Here is a 19,987-nt window from a genome sequence, read left to right on the forward strand (position 1 = left end):
AATTCTTAAGAAAGAACTTCTTAAAAATCTTCAGACATTACAGATTAGGATATGTCCTGTAATACATCTACTTTCACCTTCTTCTGGAGGCATGATACTGTCAAAGTGTACCAAGTAAAAGGGTTTTCACACTCCTCTGGATGTTGTAATCTTAAGAATCTTAAATGCCTATTTTGAAAACAACCTTTTGAAACTCTTAATCGTTATGTCACTGACTTTTAAAATAGTTCAAGAGCTAAGAAGTATTTATGCAATACTACACAGTGTTAAGCTGTACCTAGGCTAAGTATACTCAAACATTTATTTTACTGTTAAAACTTCATGTGAATGCAGTTTTATCAACATAATTTTTATACTCTCCTCTTCTCCACCCCACAAAAGGTAAACATTTGTTTGAGGTAGAGACCTTCTGAAAATTTAATCAGATATTAATTTGTAATTTCTAAATGTCTTCTAATTGTTTAAACATCATCATAGTTGTATTAAATAACTTACTTCTCCTTTTCCCAACATCCCCTTTGGAGGTAGCAGCTTCATTCAGGAGCACCATCCCCATGGTGATAGCAGCATCTGTATTGCCATTGTCAAGGAAAACAGCAGATTGTGGATACCTCAGAAAGCCACAAAGGTACATCTATGAGCCAAAGCTTTCAAGTTCAGAAAATGAAAGAATTTCTCTACAAAACTGTACCAATACACTCACCTGTGGCAAAAATGTAGCAAGACATTTCTCTGTGCATTTTTGCTTAAAAAAAAAAAAAAGGAAAGAAAATTCAAAATGCGTCAAAGGACAAGCCATTGAGTAGGACACAAATTTTGGACTGTTATGGAAACAGCTACTTGCAAATAGCTTACAATATTCTCTATATTGGTAGTAGAGAGTTTTAAAACATGAAAACTGTAAGAATCAGAAATAATTCAGTGTTATTGCACACAATTTGCTGATTATTTGATACAATCTGAACCAGTTGGACTGCTTTATCTTCCTCTGCTTTTAGATAAGACATTAGCTCCCTCTTTAGTGTCATATTGCTTAACAGTTTAGAAGAAAACCATCTCAGAGGCAAAGTCTTCAGTCAATTCCAGTATTTTATGGCCTCATTATAACTGTTATAAATGTGAACAAGTACATAATGATAAAACAGTTTAACTAATTTAGCAGGATCTTAAACCATTCACTTAATTGTTTGTTTGAAACTGTATAAACAAAAAAAGAATGGTTACTACTGCGCATAACATCTGTTCTGAAGAGGAGAAATACCTGAATGCCACACTGAAGCAGGCTGAACAAGGGAGCTATATATCACAATTTCAGGAAATATGAACTTCACCAGGGTTAACTAATTCTTGAATAAGGTTGGATTCTTAAGCATTATTTATCCCAGGGCTAGGTAGCAGGATGATTACAAATGTTAAGAATGGTAAGATGTTTCTATTTGCATGCAGATATTTCACAAGAGATATTTCAAACATGCTGCATACAGAAGGAGAATCTGCATCCTGTAACATTATACTTGCACTGATTCTACCAGTGTTCATATTAAGATTCATGTTAGAAATGTTCAAAATTAGACATAAATGCTCAAAGACATCTGAAATTTCAGTTATATCATTTCAATTAAGGTGAGCCTGAGCAAAAGGATTCAGAAATATCAGTGTCAACGTCATCATACGTTATCAGAGATTAGCAGCGTGATTCAGGTTTGAGACTTCCAAATTTTATATACATAGAACTAAGAATTTTAGACCTGCGGCTGGCTGAACTGCTGGGCTTTTTTAACAAAAAGTCTTACATCATTACCCCTAAAGCTTCCCTCACATTGTCACTATTTTTGCTTCAGGTGCTGCTTTCCATATTTAGTCATCACTGTTGAGCTTTCAGCCCCACAGGTTGCCTTTTAGCTTCAACGATACCAGCTTCATAACTTCATGACTGAGCATGTCATTATGTCATTTGCCTCAGCTCTGTGATGCTGAAAGAAAAATTCAGTCTTACTGAGTTGTGATTCCAATGCAATAATTAGCTTTTTACAACTGAATATATATCTTGATATTATTTTTTTGCTCCTGTTTATAACACTGTATAAATGTCTTTACATTACTTTCATATTCTACAAAAAGAAAGCAACAGTCCTACCTCTGAAAATAATCTTTTACAGCATTGTATTTCTCTAGCAGTGCAGAATGCAAAATTTTAGCAAGTGTTTACTTGGACAGTTTTCCATCTGCAAAAAATAAGATAGCATCAAATGACATACTTATTTTCTAGTTCCTCTTTATCTCCCCCACTATCCATTACAAAACTATTCTGAAAAGATGGGGGGGGGGGGGGAATGGCATTCAGATAAACCATAGCTAGCAAATGCTTTAAATTCAGATGCTCATGTTTTCTGACAAATGTATCCCTCTGTAGCAATCTTTCTTCTGTGCAAACCAGTTATATGTCCTCTCAAATTTGGAATTATTTCACTTTTACATATTAAACTTCTGCTGCTCCTTTTCCCAGGTGGAACACACTTTTTGTAGAAATTGACAACATATACTATGTAGTTAGTGCTTCTAGATTATCACACACACTTTAAAAACTTATGGTTCACTTTATCATACATGGAACAAACAAAAGCACATACTTTTTTTGCAAAGGAGTAATAAGATCAACAGGAAAATTTACAGTGTATGGGGAGATATTTGTCTTAACTTTTTTCTACTAATACTTAAACTTCTAAAATACCTGCTATAATTTCAGAAATACTGACCATATTACAAGTTCTTTATCTGAACCATTTCCATGTGGATTTAACTTCACATTTGAGAAATCCAAGCATAATATGCATCCCAGTCATTCTATTTAGGAAATACTCTTCAGCTACATGCAGTTCTTCAAAAACAAGGTGTTTGCCGGTTCTCACAGCTTGGGAATCTGATTTTTATCATAGGTTGAAGAAAATGATGGAGACAAAAAGTATGGCTCTGCAATGAAACAGGTCTCATGGTTTCATTCAAGACATTTTTGCTTCAGTTCAGGAAACAATGAGCAATGATTCTAATATTCCACTTATGCTATTCAATGTGCAATCTATTTTCAATTAGGCCATAACCATCACAGGCCATGAGGGCTGAGGAAGGAGGCATGTTTGAGACAGCAATCACTGCATGTCTCATCTCAGTGAAAAAGGATGACTTTTAACTCAGAAGTTGAAAAACTGGAGCATAGTCTGAAAATTATTTATTTGAATATGAATGCAATTTAAGCATGAATTGCACACAATCAAGAGGTACTTCAGTATTTTTTGATGGCCTGAAATCTAGTTGTACTGATACTCACAATAACCCTGAACATTCTTTGACCTTAAAACCTTCTTACTTCAGCTACACCAAATGGCTTTTCAAGAATTTTATGAATTATTACATGAGTCTTGGCACTGCAGTTCCCCTCAACTCCTTGAAATATGCAATTCAGAACAGTGAAGTAGCTGGAAGTTTCCATTTCAACCATTTAAATGCTAACCAAGCTACACCACTTTCCCTTCTGATGCTTTTTCATCATTTTAACAGAGTATCAATTTGATACTAATACAGATCTCCTATCATGAAAAAAATTATTAATTAAAAGTTGTTTCAGCTTCAATTTATGAAACTGCTTTTCCAATCCACAGATAATCTGATGGAACCATCCATTTCTGATGGTCTTAAAATACTTGAGAATGGGAAAGGCCATGAAAAAGAGAGAGAAGAGAAAGACTCTGGGAAGCATTTTAATTCAACTGCAAAAAAATAGCACAGGGATACTGGACTGAGTTTGTGGTAAACCACTAATCAAATATGGGTTTCAACCTCATTTACATCGTAATTATTGATACTGGTGTCATCTTTCAGGATCACCTAAAACTAACTCAGGGGAAAACGATTTTATACTTCTAATTTGTGACCTTTCAGGTTTTGTAAATTACATCTGATGGGAGTTTCAGGGTCAGTCCTGTCCATCTTACAAATTGTTACAGTGTGGTTTGCCACTGTACAAAATAAGTATTTTTTTCCACCTCATTTACATTTTATAATGTGTCTATAAATTTTCTTGCTTAGATGCTTACAAATCACAGAACTATACAGATCTCCAGAACAAGAAAATGTATAACAGTACTTCAGTTTCCTTAACATTAAGCATACTAGAGACTAAAATAACTGAATAAGTTTTTCTTAGCATCTTCATTTCTTAACATTTAAACACAGATACATTGCCTAAAACAAACTCTATTCGAGCTATTTCTAAGTATTTATGATGCTGCATCATTTTCTTTCACTATTCTGACTCTTTATTCCAAACACCTACGTTATTTTCAAGCATTTAATTTCAAATACTAGACTTAGTATGTTGTCTCATCTATTTGTTAATACACACTTGATCCTTAAGCATGCACACACACCATCGCTCTTACTTTCTCTGAGCACATATAAATCTTTTTAAGAATACCACATGATCTTTTTCTATATGATAAATCATCATCAATATCACTCTAGGTTGGTATTATGCTTTTCTCCATTGTTAAAGACTTGTGCAGCATCTTAATAGACCCAGCTTATTCCTAGCTGAATGCACTTGAAGACTATTCAACCGAGTAAGTTATCTGTGGATTCAAACGGTAAAACATTATCTTTGGACTATGTTTCTGCATCTTTCAGCCACTCAAACAACTATGTTTCTTAACAGTTAAAACAACTATTAAAATTACTGATGCCTAAAAAAACCCTTAAAAATGCTGCTGTCTTTAGCCTGTGGTCAGTGAATACCTCTTGGTCTGTGAACTAGTAGCCAGGTATTTGCAAAAGGCAAATAAGAATGGGGCAATTGCCAGAGCAGCAGACAGCTAAATTTGCTTTGCAGGGGGTCTGCACTTTCATTGGAAAATTTTAAAGCAAGAAATAGAAAACAGTTGAAAATCACTGAACTACAGAGTTGGTAATTTCACACAGAGGACACATGCCATATTTGAAGGCAATTCATGAAATCCAGTATCATTCACTTAGCTTATGAAAGAGAATTATGTTGAATGCTGCACTGAGAAACACCCAGCTGTAATTTAAGGTCTCTGCATACCTCTGACATGTAAGAGACTCGAGTATCTCTCTTCAAAGGTCATATTATGAATTATTTAAGGTCAAGATGTAGGAGAATGAGGTAATGGAAGGAAACTTCTTGATTTTTCTAAGCTATAATCTCCTTATGCTTTGTTACAGTTAGGAGGAGTCAGGCTGGCTTGAGAAGAGCCAGAATAGCCTACAGTATTAAGAGTACTGGTGCATAACGCAAGAAAATAATATAAAGCATGCAGTATGTTTTGCTGCTTTGGATGTTGATTTCCATAGTTATTTAAGAAGCATGCTTATATATAGCATAATTTTGTGCTTTTAGTTCTATCTTTTTCCACTATGGTATTTTTCTCTTATTCTTAAGACTAAGCATACAAAAACCTTATCTCACTACTTTAGTTGTCATCATCATTCACTTTTACATGATCTCTGGGGAACACAGTTTGATTCTATTATGCACAACTGATAAAGTCTTACAACCAAGAGCTAAATGAATATTGTTCTACTGACTTTGACTCAAATTTCCATGTTCTTATGCTCCGTGACTTTGCATGAGCCTTACTGACACACAAAAAGACATCTCTCATTTAAATTCATTCTGTGGTTAAGTTTCCCTACACCTAAGAGGCACTTAATACACTTAATTTAAATTCACTCTGTAGGCCAGGAAATGTCTTTCATAATAGACATAATTTTAACTTTTCTTTGTAACCAATGAAATTTCTTTTTCTTTCTCAACCAACATCTCACATCCACCTACGCAACTGTCACATTAAACTCTGCCTCGGGAATTCAAATTAACAAACTGAAAAGACATTTCCACTTTTACTTAGGTGCATGCATTTTATCAGCAAAGTTAACTAAACTTAATAGTAATCATGAGAAAAATTATCAGGTTTATAGTAACTGCTAACTCATATAATAATGGTTCAGATTTATCTCCTGTACAACAAATTATTTCCCTAATAACTGAAACTTATTTGAAAATGAAAATATTTATTGTAACTTTTAAACTTACTCTGTGTAAGAAATATTCACTGTTACTGCAAAAGGGAAAAAAAAAAGACATATTTCATTTGAATCAGTATTTCTCCATGGAATGACATAAAAACATGATAAAAATGGACATTCATTAGAAATACTGATTAGTGTCCACTAAAGGGAAAATGAAAGAATTGAAGAAATCTTTCAACTTCTACACAGCCTACCCAACCTTACTATTCCATATCTTTCTCAGTATACCTTGGCACTCACAGCCATATTTACAGCTCAACACTGTGTACTCCATTGGTTGTTCAGTTACAATAGTCACCATACTGTATCTTTATTCAACTATAGTTAATTACAACAGTAATATTGATTGTGCAGTTTACTTCATATTGTCCCTCTTAGAAAATGACAGCTCTCAATTACACAGATTCACTTCTTTTGCCTCTGTGACTTCTTAGTAGCCTATCCTCTGTAACTCTAGCAACAGTACTTCAATATCCTTGCCTTAATTCCTCTTATCTCTCCAAGAATGTTGAACCACCCTGCATTTTTTTTTATCAATAGCTGATTGTTTCCACTGACTTATTAACCATGACCCCATTTCTGTGAGGAAAGGGTTGCAAGAATAGACACCAGCAGCCTACACTGCATAATCATTTCACCTCAAACAATGCAGTCTAGAACTAGCTTGGGCAAGTAAGATCTATAAATCCTCATTTCATAAGGTTAAAAAAAAAAAAAAGTTGAATTATGGGGCTATTCTTTACATAAAGGTCTGTTTCTCATTGAATTGGATTTGCATAGCCAGGTTTCGGTACCAGGGTTGCAACAGGGGTGGCTTCTGTGAGAAGCTGCTAGGAGCTTACCATATGTCCACTACTAAGCAGCTTTAAGACGGTCCCACTGTCAACCAAGGCCAAGCCCTTCAGTGATACCAATAACACCTCTAGGATAACATATTTTAAAAGGGGGGGGGGGGGACGACGACTGGGCAACAACAGCAAAACACCTGGGCAGAAACAGCTCTGTGGACACCAAGGTCAATGAAGGAGGGGAGGAGGTGATCCAGGTGCTGGAGCAGGGATTCCCCTGCAGCCCTGCATGGCGCGCACCATCGTGAGGCAGGCTGCCTCCCTGGAGCCCATGGAGGTCCATGGTGGAGCAGAGATCCACCTGCAGCCTGGTGAGGACCCCACACCAGAGCAGGGGGATGCCCAAAGGAGGCTGTGACCTGCTGGGAAGCCAGCACTGAAGCAGGCTCCTGGCAGGATCTGTGGCCCCATGTGGGACCCACACCGGAGCAGTCTGTTCCTGCAGGACTGTACCCTGTGGAAGGAACCCATACTGGAGCACTTAATTAAGAACGAAGTCCATAGGAAGGACCCACGTTGAAGCTGGTGGAGGACTTTCTCCATGGGAAGGATTGCATGCTGCAGTAGGGGAACAGTGTAAGGAGTCCTTCCCTGAGGAGGAAGGAACAGCAGAGACAGTGCATGATGAACTGACCACAACCCCCATTCTCTGTCCCTCTGTGCTGGTGGGAAGAAGGTGGTAGAGAAAATCAAGAGTAAAGTTAAACCTGTGAAGAAGGAAAGGGGTGAGGGTGAGGTGCTTTGATTTAGCTTTTATTTTTAATTACCCTACGCTGATTTTCATTTCCAATAAATTGAACTAATTTCCCCAGGTTGAGTCTAGTTTGCCCATGATGGTAATTGCTGAGTGGTCTCTCCCTGTCTTTATCTTGACCAATGAGCTTCTACTTATATTTTCTCTCCCCTATCCAGCTGATACGGAACTGATAGAGCAGCTTTGGTGGGCACCTGGTGTCTAGCCAGGATCGACCCACCACACTCTGCTTTTAAAAGCCTATTCTAATTTTTATTTGCTGTTCTGCAGCCTGGAATTCAACAGGCTCTATGTTGAAATATGGTGATCTTTTTATTTGATTAAAAAAAAAATAATTCACCCACAGCATAAGATCCTGTGGACTTGGTAACATGGCCCCCATCAGCCACCTATAAGGAGCCTCAAAATGAATCAGAAACTGGTTTGGGACTTTGGAATTAAAATAATGCTTCCTTGTTCTGAGATATGTGCTTACTCTAAGTCTTTAATGTCTTAAGAAAGTGTTCAATCTAACCCACTTCAGTTACTCTGATCTGCTGCTAAATGCAGTATCAGTATTTTGGCTGTGAGAAAACCCATCATAGAAATAAAATTAAGTATAAATTTTTTAATGATGTAAAATTGTTTTACTGATGTAACATTGTATGTGCAGTATTATTACAGTGACTTCCATTTTGCTACTACTAAGATGTAGTAACCATCTGTTAGGACTGAAACGACTTGTTTACAGTATTATAAAAATTCTGAATTTTGAATTTAATTTTGCTTTATAATGTAATTGAAAATAAATATCTGACATCTTTACAAATCCTTCTTACCCATGTCCTAAAATTATGTAGCTACAGAAGTGGAAATATACAGCAGATCTTTCTACGGAAATCATCTAGCAGACTGGGTAGAATCACTATCTAAAAGCCAGCATAGAAATGCAATGGAAATAAATTTTTTTCTCATCACATGTATTAAAAATTCACTTTAAAGAGAAACACAACATTGCTTTTCAACATCTAGCAAGAAGTGACAACCTTGTCCTTGTTCTTATCAATACAAAGTGAAAAGAAGCAACCAAATGAAGCATGTACATTACCAGCATAGTAATGTCTTGGTTTAAAATTTAATGCATCTTTTAAACTTTACAGGATAAAATGAATGTACTACTGTTTATGAATCTGGCACACTTTTTTTTCTAATTCCCATATTTTCTATCAAAATTTCCTGAATAAACAAATAATGAGGAAGCAAAGAAGCAGCTAATAATTACTACAAAATTGAAAGAATGAAGAAATATTCTTTCATGCATAACTTAAAATCTGTCAAGATTTCATGTCACTTGTGAAATCTGTGTGTGACCAAAAACTCAAACAGTATTGAGCCATGAAATGAAACCTTAGATATTTTTTTTTGCAAGTGACAAGGCACAACCTCACTGAAAGGATTCTTTTAGCCAGCTGCGTTAATGTAGATAGCCAACTTCCCAGTTTAAAGACAGTCTCTGCCAACAAAAAAATAGCACATTCATGCCTGAGTCAGGCAAACAAAATATGTCATGAACAAAAGTTTTGTTTATTTTTAAACTTAGCTGGTTTGGGGCGGTTATTTTTCCCATTTTCAATCATCCAACAGGATCTGTCTTAGATAACAGACGTTTTGAAATTATGGCAGTTCAGGAAATGCAAAAAAAAAACAACCAAGAAATAGTGGCTATACAAAATGAAGCATAAAGATGATATTAATAAAATGCACATATCTATCATACAAGAAACTTTTCATCTGAAACATAATGCCTGTCTCTGTGTACTTTAAAAAAAATTAGCAATTAATAATCACTGAGATTTGACTTGGCAATATTCAGGTAAAGCTATTTATCTTTAATTCTCTCTTACCAAGAAAAGGAAGCTCTAATTTAGAAATCATAAACAAATAAATGTGGTTCCAAAACGCTAAAAAATTCAATGTGATATTGATACAGCATTAGCTAGGATATGATATAAAACCTGGAGAATTGACAGATCCACAGAATGGTTGAGACTGGAAGGGACCTCTTGAGATCATCTAATCCAACCCCTCTGCACAAGCAACCTGGTACAGCAGGTTGCCCAGAACTGTGTCCAGTTGGGTTTTGCATATCTTCTCAGATGGAAACTCTACAGCCCCTCTGGGCACCCTGTTCCAGAGTTTGACCACCCTCACAGTAAGAAGTGTCATCCTGTCTTCAGACTGAATTTCCTGGTTTTCGGTTTGGGTCAACTGCCTCTTGTCCTGTCAGAGAGCACTACTAGAAAACCCATTTCCTCCCACTGATAAAGTTGTCCCTGTGTAACGGATGGGAACATAGCTGAAAGCTGACCCTTTCTCCTGACTGAGACACATTAACGAAGTATGTTTATTGTCATAGTGTAGTCGGTACAGTATATATGTATATGTTCATTGTGACTCTTGGAAAGAGGCAAGTAAACATAGGTGTGCAGCACAGGTGTGCAGCTGTTCTATTACTTTCATACTTGGCTGCACCAGGGCACCCAGCCAATGTTCTCATTGTGGACAACAGTGAAATCATGAGAAACAACACAGCCCCATAAGCAAACAAGGACAGAGCTGGCATAAAACTGGTTGTTTTTCTAATGGTATAAAAGCAGGACCCTCTTGTAGCTGAATCCGAAGCCTCAGCTATGGGTGGACGCACCACACAGGAGTTTTTGCAATTACCTGAAACTCCTGGCACTGGCTGCAATGGGGCTTCTGAGCTTGAAGTGTAAGCGTGGATGATGATTCAATGTACTTGGTGATGTGTTTCTACTTAATCTCTGTTCTCTCTCTGCAGTAATGATTTGATGTATTGCTAATTTTCCTCTGCACTTTACTTATATATGTATCTATATATATAATATATAGATACGATTTGCTTTATTGTACTTACTATATAAAGATATATACCTGGTTTGCGCTAGTGTGCTTGTTTGCTTTAGTGTGCTTATTCACTTTAGTGTGCTTGTTTAATAAATTGTATTATACAGCTAGTGTATGGTCTGCATCTTTCCTGTACTGGGGGACCCGATATTCCAGTTCAATAGCAAATATTGCATTTACTCTGCAAAATATGATCATAACTTTGAAATTAAATTAGTAATGCCTATTTACAGAGCAAAAAATGTTTCACAGGTTGCAAAACTGATGCCAGGCAAATAAATGTAATGAAGCAAAAAGACATAATGATGGTGTTCTCTTTGGATGGTAAAAACTGAAGATGAAGGTAGATAGGGAAGCCACAAGAAGGGCAGGATCTAAACTAACTTAACTTTAGGGAGAGAACAGGAGAGTAGATACAATCATCAAACCCTGAGATCTGGCTATTCAAATTGGGACATGCTCTTTTCTTCCTCTTGTGCTCCTTAGAGGAAGGTATTTGTGATGGAACAACTGTATTTTAATAGTGGTTAATGGTGACTGGAGTTTTCCATCAATGAACAAAGCTGATTAGAAGCAGAGTTTAAAGAAACCAGACAGTACATGAGTTTTTCTTACAGATTATTAAAGCATATTCACAGACACACAGATTTAATTTAACTTGCTCTAAGAATGAAAGAGTAATTCCTGAAGTCTTTCTGTGAGGAGATGATGTCAGAACAAATGGAACTGAGTTATTTGTTTCTAAAAGTGGTATTAAACTGTTTAGATTAAGTGAGAAACACAAAAACTAAAATAAAACTAAACCCAAAGACTGCTGGAGGACAAATCATCTTTACGGATGACTAGTTAATTTCAGCATACTTGTCAGTTAAAGGAAAATAATAAAATTCTAACTTTTATAATAAAAAGTGAAAAAGAGAAGAAAATTATTTTCTGCTACTGAAAAGATAACACTGAAAGGAAAAAATATTAAGATTAGTAACCAGGCACACGAGTAATAAAAGAGACAACAAGGTCTATATTAGTAAAAAACAAGGCCAGCCTTACTTGGCTGTAAACAACAACAATACTGGATATTTATTTAAACATATAATAAATTAGCCGAAATACAATACCTGCTCAAAAATTCAATGGTATTACCTGCCAGAGCAATTTTATTTAACAGGACACTGTGCTTCAGCCTGCTTTTTTCCTACTCATCACCAGTTTGAAGGATACTCAGTAGAAGAATAATATGAGATTCTGCAACAAACTGAGCCTGACTGCTTCCATGAATGTAACTCTGTAAAATAAAAATGAAAATAAATCCTCTTTAGAACAAAGAAATCCACTGAAAACGGCACAACTGGATATTTGAGCATCAAAACCTGTTTTGCAGAAAAACACAGAAAGCAATAGCTACAAGTAACAGCACAGTTTATGTATGTTTAGTAAAATGGACTGTTAAAAATAGAATATTTAGTCAAAGCACATATATATGGTGTGCATTATGCTGGACTCTTTCACACTGCTGCTATTGTGGAATAAAGAACATGCGCTTATTTTCTCAGCAGATACAGTTTTTGAGAAGGGAGATGATGAAATGAAGGACATGTCTCAGCACGGTTTTTATAGAAGTGAAAACTAAACCTTGCCTTAAAAAATTTCATTCTACTTTAGTCTTATTTAGATTGAGTGAAGCTTGTTCATACAAAGTATTCCATCTTTCTTCAAAAAGGTACAATTATGCCCATAAAAAATCCTAATTCATAAAATAGTTTGTTTATATGGAATTGTAGTAAATGCAATGATCAATATTAATACTAAATGTAAACATAATATAGTCTAAGAAAAATAATTACTGACAGTGAGCTTACTTTATGCATTTATTACTAAGAACATACAGCATATTATTCAGAAGTTGTGTGCTTATTGTTAACTAGCTATGAGAGCAAAACTTTGATGGACTGGACACATGCACAAGAAGAGGAAGGTTCTCTCTTTTCCCCCACTACAATTACAAACAAGGATTAACTTGTTTTACCATTCTATGTGAAATTAAATTTATCCATGTTCTCAAAGTATTATTTATATGTATTGTTCTTAGGCACAGATACAATTTCAATGCAATTAAAGAAAAATGCTCACTCCTATCAAGGAAATGAAAAAAGAAAGTTTTTGCCCTCCTTACTGATTTAGAGTTTTGTCAGTTTATTTTTTAACTCATATGCTCTGCTTTAATTAATTTTATGCTGAATAATTCTGCCTGAACTCCATCCTTGTCAAGATTCAGAACAATTCAGATTTGAAATACTCTAATGCTCCAGCATACAAAAGAGTACCTTCATCCACACTGGTTAGAATCCAGTTGATGCACTGTCAAAACATGTAATTCAGAAGATATGATAAAAGTTTTCACTCAGTATATGGTTATCTACTGTTTTCAAAATTCAATTACATTATGCTCAAATAACCAATTCAAAGCTACACCAGGCAAGAATTTCATATATCTAAAGATTCCATCTCTCAAAGAAGACATCTTTTTTCTTTAACAAGATGAAGATCACTCATCTCAGAAGAATATTTCACTGCAGTATGAAATGACAAGTTAATCTGTATTTCCTGATGTTTTGCAGGGCTCCTTAAAAATATCACTAAGGCTATATATATATATATATATACATACACATCTATAAAACAGAGGAAGGAAATAGGAGTACTTTACCTTAAGAAAAATTAATGACAAAGTTAAAATGCTTGCACTCTGACTCAGTTGTGACCACAGTCCTGCAAATAGGGACTCTCTATTATTATTCCTAATAATTGCTAAAGCTATATATATATATATATATATATGTACATACACATATATACAGAGACACCTATATATATATAGGTACATACATATATATATATAGACACACACACATACATACACACGTAAGCATACATATATATTTGCAGGATTCAACTGTGTCTAAATAATGGTAAACATCTGTTTCTTCTTACTATCATAGCACCAAGTTATAGTCTGAAGCTTACAATGATGAAAATATATACTGCCTTTACTAATACAATGTGAACCAAAATAAGTGAGCCTTTCATCAGAAAAGTGTAATAGGGTCTAGGACCACAATTTAATTATTAAATAACTATATGCATTTCTACATGATCACTACTACTCTTTCTCTACACGCATGCTAAATTGTGTATAAATGCACCCTGGGAACTAAAGAAATACACACTATGTTGAAGTGAAGACATTATTAATACTGATTACTGATTGTAATACTGATTGTATTACTGATTGTCCGTGCCCATGGCAGGGGGGTTAGAAGTAGATGATCTTAAGGTCCTTTCCAACCCTAACTATTCTATGATTCGACGATTCTATGATTAATAGAACTGGTTGTCACATGACTTCTAAGACTATAAATGCCTTCTGCATTAGAAAAACATTTAGATGAGAGATACTATTTTTATTGATATGCTTTCTACTTTGTTAAAGTATATTATTTTTCTCTTTATGGTAGCAATTTAATTCACCAGAACACCACTGAAGGAACAGAATCCAAGTATGTCCATACATGCATATGCATGCAAAGACTATATAGAGAAATCATCCCTTTACTCAAAATACTTTACTGACATGAAATTGTTTAGCTTTCCTCCTAATAGGTAGGAAGATTCTCACCTCCACAAAGAGTAAATTTTATGCTCCTGCTTCTGATGACAGAAATCTGTCGCACACTGGGGAGGAATTGCGTTTTAGGTGCTAGTCTTCACTACTCAGCATAGTAACTTCATTTTAAAATATTACTTATGTTTATGTGACTTATAGTTTCACTTGGAAGTATCAAATAACTACAAGAATTTTGTTAATTAACCAGAACAGTTGCACAGCCTTGGGTGATATGGTCTAGACTGAGGCGTCCCTGCCCATGGCAGGAGGGTTGGAACTAGATGATCTTAAGGTCCTTTTCAACCATAACCATTCTATGATTCTGTAACTACCTAGCTGTCAAACACAGACACTAATGATGCTTTTAAAAATGCCAACAAATACTCTCTCAACTCTAAACATTTCAAGCAAATTTCACACTTGAAAAATTGGCTGAAAAACTGATTGAAAAATCCTCCCTCACACTGAGGGTGACCAGAAGTTGCAGCAGATAAACCCAGTTTGCAGTGCTTGTACGTGTAGATTGCTTCCAATTCAAACCTGAAATACCACAAAGACTAAAAGCTATGAAAACTGACCAGATTGTTAACGGATTGTTTTAAAATCATATTCTGACTAAAAAACTTTAGTCTTGCCTACCTGACAAGGTGAGGTTTTTAACATGTTACAGCAGTATGGTGCAATCTAATGTAATTTAATGTAATGTAAGATCTAATGTACTAGCAGGGTTGGTATCACAATGACAGAACAAGGATACAGTTATTGGAAAGACTTTCTCAATCACAAATCTCTGCCTGCCTGTTGATTAAATTTCCAAAATAATTAGTTTTATTGCATGATGTAAAATGTGCTTATTTGTCTAAGAATTTTTTCATTTGAGGCTTTTCAAGAGAAAGCTTTTTTTTGTAGCAAGAGAAAGCTACAAAACTCATCACAAGACCAGTCTCTTAAAAGATGAAGCCCTTAAGAAGAGAAAGTAATGAAAACAAAGATATTCTCATTATTACTACTAAATAGGTAACAGATAAAGAGTCCTAGCTCCCACCTGATACTCAGTATAAAGAAAAAAAACATGGACTAGATACAGGTTTTGCAAATGCTGAAACTTGAACCAACAGAACCCAAGCAAACTGAAACCTGAAAAATACAAAACCTGCCTGGAACACTTGAATCAGAGATTGCAATTTGAAAACTTGCTAATGAAGTTCTGGCTAAATGTCCCATAGGGATTAATGTTGTAACTGTATTTCTTTTAAGTGTGAGTTGATAAAGGCATAGTCTTGCTTGTAAGGAAGCGGATACTCTCTGATTTAGTTCTGAAAACATTATATTAAAAAGCTAGTAAGAGACAATCATTACATTCTGCTCTGTCCCTAGAGAGAGGAAAGGAATGGATAAATACAAAGGGAATAGCCATCTTAAATAAGCAAGAAAACCCTCACCCCCCCAAAACAGCTTCATTTTTACTTGAGAAGGCAAGAGATCTTGTGTTAACTTAGACAAAGTGCACTAGGTGAAAGTTAGTTAAAATGTCAAAGAAAGCAGATGTTTACTGTCCAGAATTGCCTTTTTTAAATGAAAACAAAACAAAACAGAAAAACCTACTAACTTCTTTGCTCTATTACAAATGTCCTTAGATAGATCATTCTTTAAAGTTACCTAGAATTATATATAACTGTGTGTGATCAATAGACAAATTGCTTCCCCAAGACACTGTTCTCCAAATACTCAAAGGAGCAGCATGGTGCATGTCCTCTATAGCTATGAGTCAGAATGATGGTAGAGGAGTACAGAAAATGAAAGACCACTCCAGCGATGAAGGATACCCAAAAGACTTTGCATTTGCCAATATAATGTGAATCACCTGAATTTATGACAGTACCTTACCCCTTTTCTAATAAGGGAGGAATTACAGGATGTGGTTTATTCACATTGAACTTTCATGCTTACATTCTAAACAACAGACAAAAAGACAAAAATCTAATCAGAAGTTTTCAGAAGACAGAATACCAGTACTTCATATAAAAATTACAGCAAACACCTTTTCTTGAAGAGAGAATGGTAACAACTACGGCATTTGTCCTTGTGTCTTTCCCTACAGGCATACGATAACACTGTGAGGTCACCCGAAGAATAGATTATGTTTGTGAGGATGCATATTTATGCAAATGTATCCCCACACACCAGTTTTGTACACTGCAATGGCCACTGAATCATCAAATTTTGAAATTCATGGCCATCTGTAGCTCATACTTACCTAAACCAAAATATATTTCAAGACAATTTTTTTAAGGATTTTTTTAAAGGAATTTTGACAAATTAGCTATTCAACAGTTCTCAATCAGTTTTCTCCATTTTTTTTTTTTATGGTTCCACATCAGCTTTTAATTATAATTAGACCTGTATAGCCAAAAGAAAGGATTTAGTCCTTGTGAGGTTTCTTTGTTTTCATACTACTTCTTTTTTTCTGCAAGAAGACTGCTGAGTGACCGACATGCAAAGCCACATATTCTCATGGAATTTTATTTGAAGCTACAAACTATTACGACACAGAAAAGTAAGATTTCTGGTTTTGCTATTTTTTTCTGCTTTTTGAAATCGAATCCATTTAATATTTGGAAGCTATGTGAAGTCTATCTGGCTGCAAATGCTCTAGGAAAATGTTTTAAAAAAAATCATGAATAAACTCAGTATTTCTCTTTCATTTTACAGGCACAAGAGGCAGGGCCATGTAAGATGCAAAGTCCATCAGAAGAGACGCAAACCCATTTTAGGCAGAAGAGCTGGACAGCTACACAGTGGATGCAACAGCAAATACCACTCTGGTAGGAGTAATAGAGGAATGAAAGCATGAGCGACTGACACTCTGCACAACGGGTCCTTTTCCAACTTTAATTCTCCTACCTCAAGTCTGATTCCACAGAAGCAATTAGAATTGCTAACCAAAATAATCATGTCTGCAAATCAGGCCATTTTCTTTGGCAGTGACAAACAATTGTTCAATGCATGCACATTTTTACAAAACTGTCTTAAATATTTATCTACTATTCATAAACTCATTAAATATTCAGTGTTACTGAACTACAGATGGTAAATACATATAATCCCTCACTAGGACAGTCAAGGATAACAATCATGTAATACACTTTCAAATTTCCCTAAATACAGCATATGCTTGTGATTTCCCTTCAAAAGTGATAGTTGTCATGGTTCAGTAAAATACTTAAGTGTAATCCATGCTCTTTCCTGTTAATGTAATGCAAATAAACAAAAAAAATGTAAGTGGAAATAAGGCCTCTGTGAGTTGTATGTTAATTCTTAAATCAACACAATTGAATTGTGGAGTACTCAACATCAAAATTGAATCATGATTTCTAAATGACACCTAAAACAAAAACCGTAATTTTTATTTTCTATGAGTATGTACATGAAGGATACGAGGGTGAAGGGAGCTGATTAAACTAAGTTGGGTTTAGCAATAGCATAACATACAAAGGTACTTCATGAAGTATTATTACCATTTTGGATAAATGATAAATAACTTGTCCTCAGTTTACAACACATGACACAAATTAATGAAAAAGTAATATTGGAAATGAATCAAAATAAAAAAAAAGAGAAGTAAAAATAAATAATTATCCTTCTTAATGATAAGCTGAATTTAGACCACATGTTGAAAAAACCTCTAGATGGAGACAACAGGACAATTTCAAGCTAATATATATGGAAAGAGGTGAAGCAACACACTAGTTGTATGCCCCAAAGAGAGTGAGTTATGAATTACATACCAATAGGATAAATACTATTAATTTAACTTCCTTTACTACATTAACATTCAGGGTGAAATTCATCAGAAAGGAACATTATGGAAGGCCATGGATTACTTAATTACGATTAAGCCTACAGAATGGCCTTTTTCAATTAAAGTCCATCAATCTTGCCAAGAACATACATTAGCTACAAGAAGCTGTTCTTTTCTCTCAATTTAGAAGGGGAAGAGTAAGCCCCTTGACATTCTTTATCACATTAGAGTTTTAGGTGTTTTCCAAGACCAGGATTAGCATGATTTTCAGCAGTATTTAGATGTTTAAAAAGCAAAAATTCTAAAACATTCTCTCACACCGTTTATATGTCTTATAAATATGAATGCAGAAAAAGGTTAAACATTTTATGGAGAACAAATAATTCATTCAGTAAAGCAAAACCTTCGAGACCAAACATCAAGGTATATTAATTTAATGTTTTGTGTTTTCATAATCATAACCATATTTCCCCAGAGAGGTTTTCTTCCATGTAACACTTCAAAAGCAGCACCCTGCTTAGCAAGACTCAGAATAAAATCATATGCAGCTCAAACCCTTTTATTGCAGTTACCTGTTTAAATATTATGATTTCTAAACCCAGCACAGTTTCACATAGCTTCACTTGAAGCATGCTCTCCAAATATGCTTATTTTATCACTGCACAGTAGTATCTGTTCAGTTCTTTTAGGCTGAACAGAGTTTTAACTTGCTTAAGAACCCAACAGGCAACCTCATATGAAGTTATTAGCCTAGACAGGTCTGTGAAAGTCTGAAAACGGAAACCTAACGTAATTTCCTGTTTTCTTCCTATCACAGAAAATACTATTATGTGCTGGGGATAGTACAAGTACAGTGACCTATTTTCCCTGTAGCAGCAGTCCTTATAGTGACCACTGATATGAGAAACAATGAGACAATGCTGTTTATGGCCTATGTTGTTCACATCTGTGAGAATGGTGACTAGCTTAGAACATCTGTTAGCACATGAATATGATTTGCCAAAATAATTTTAAACCTTTTTATTTGGACTGAGGGATATAATTCAAGTATGAGTTTACAATTTTAAAAGAACCTAAACAAAACTGAAATTGAGTAAATAAATATAAGAAGCAACATCCAAAAACTCAAAAAAAAAAAAAAAACAACCCAAAATCTTGACTGTAGATCATTTACTAAACAGTTCAGAAACCTCTGACCAGTGAAGTTCCTGATGACTGGAAAAAGGGAACGATAACCTCTATTTTCAAGAAGGGGAAAATGGAAAATCCAGGGAACTACAGAGCAGTCAGTCTCACTTCTGTGCCTGGCAGGATCATGGAGCAGATTCTCTTGGAAACCATGCTAAGGCATATGAAAAACAATAAGGTGATTGGTGACAGTCAACATGCCTTCACTAAGGGCAAATCATGCTTGACCAAATTGGTGGCCTTCTATGATGGGGCTACAGAGCTCATGGATAGGGGCAGAGCAGTTGACATCATCTACCTGGATGCCATCCAGAGGGACCCTGCCACACTTGTGAGGTGGGCCAATACCCAGGTACAGCTACAGGTTGGGCGAAGAAGTGATTTAGAGTAGCCCTGTGGAGAAGGACTTGGGTTTGTTGGTTGATGAGAAACTTAACATGAGACAGCAGCCCAGAAAGCCAACTGTATCCTGGGCTGCATCAAAAGGAGTGTGACGAGGAGGTCAAAGGAGGTGATCCTGCCCCTCTACACTGCTGTCATGAGATCTCAGACCTGTGTGTGGTTATGATGTCCTCAACAGAAGGACATGGGGCTGTTGGAACAAGTCTAGAGCAGGGCCACGAGGATGATCAGGGGGCTGGAGCACTTCCGGCACAAAGACAGGCTGAGAAAGTTGGGGCTGTTCAGCCTGGAGAAGAGAAGGCTGTGTAGAGACCTCATAGCAG

The 19,987-nt window shown here is 35.5% G+C and overlaps 1 protein-coding gene across 1 annotated transcript in view; it reads right to left on the reverse strand.

Moving 5' to 3' along the window:
- Positions 1-19,987, reverse strand: part of TUSC3 (tumor suppressor candidate 3) — a 120,260-nt gene that overhangs the window by 10,512 nt on the left and 89,761 nt on the right. Inside the window, exons 7-8 of the mRNA XM_062641253.1 lie at positions 11,830-11,893; positions 496-570 (exon numbers count right to left, since the gene is read on the reverse strand). Of these exons, the coding sequence (XP_062497237.1) occupies positions 496-570; positions 11,830-11,893 (139 nt within the window). The remainder of the gene's footprint in view (positions 1-495; positions 571-11,829; positions 11,894-19,987) is intronic.

Source organism: Pezoporus occidentalis, unplaced genomic scaffold (genome assembly GCF_034315485.1).
Source record: "Pezoporus occidentalis ecotype Australia unplaced genomic scaffold, CSIRO_AGI_Poc_V1 ctg1, whole genome shotgun sequence".
Taxonomy (NCBI): Eukaryota; Metazoa; Chordata; class Aves; order Psittaciformes; family Psittacidae; genus Pezoporus; species Pezoporus occidentalis.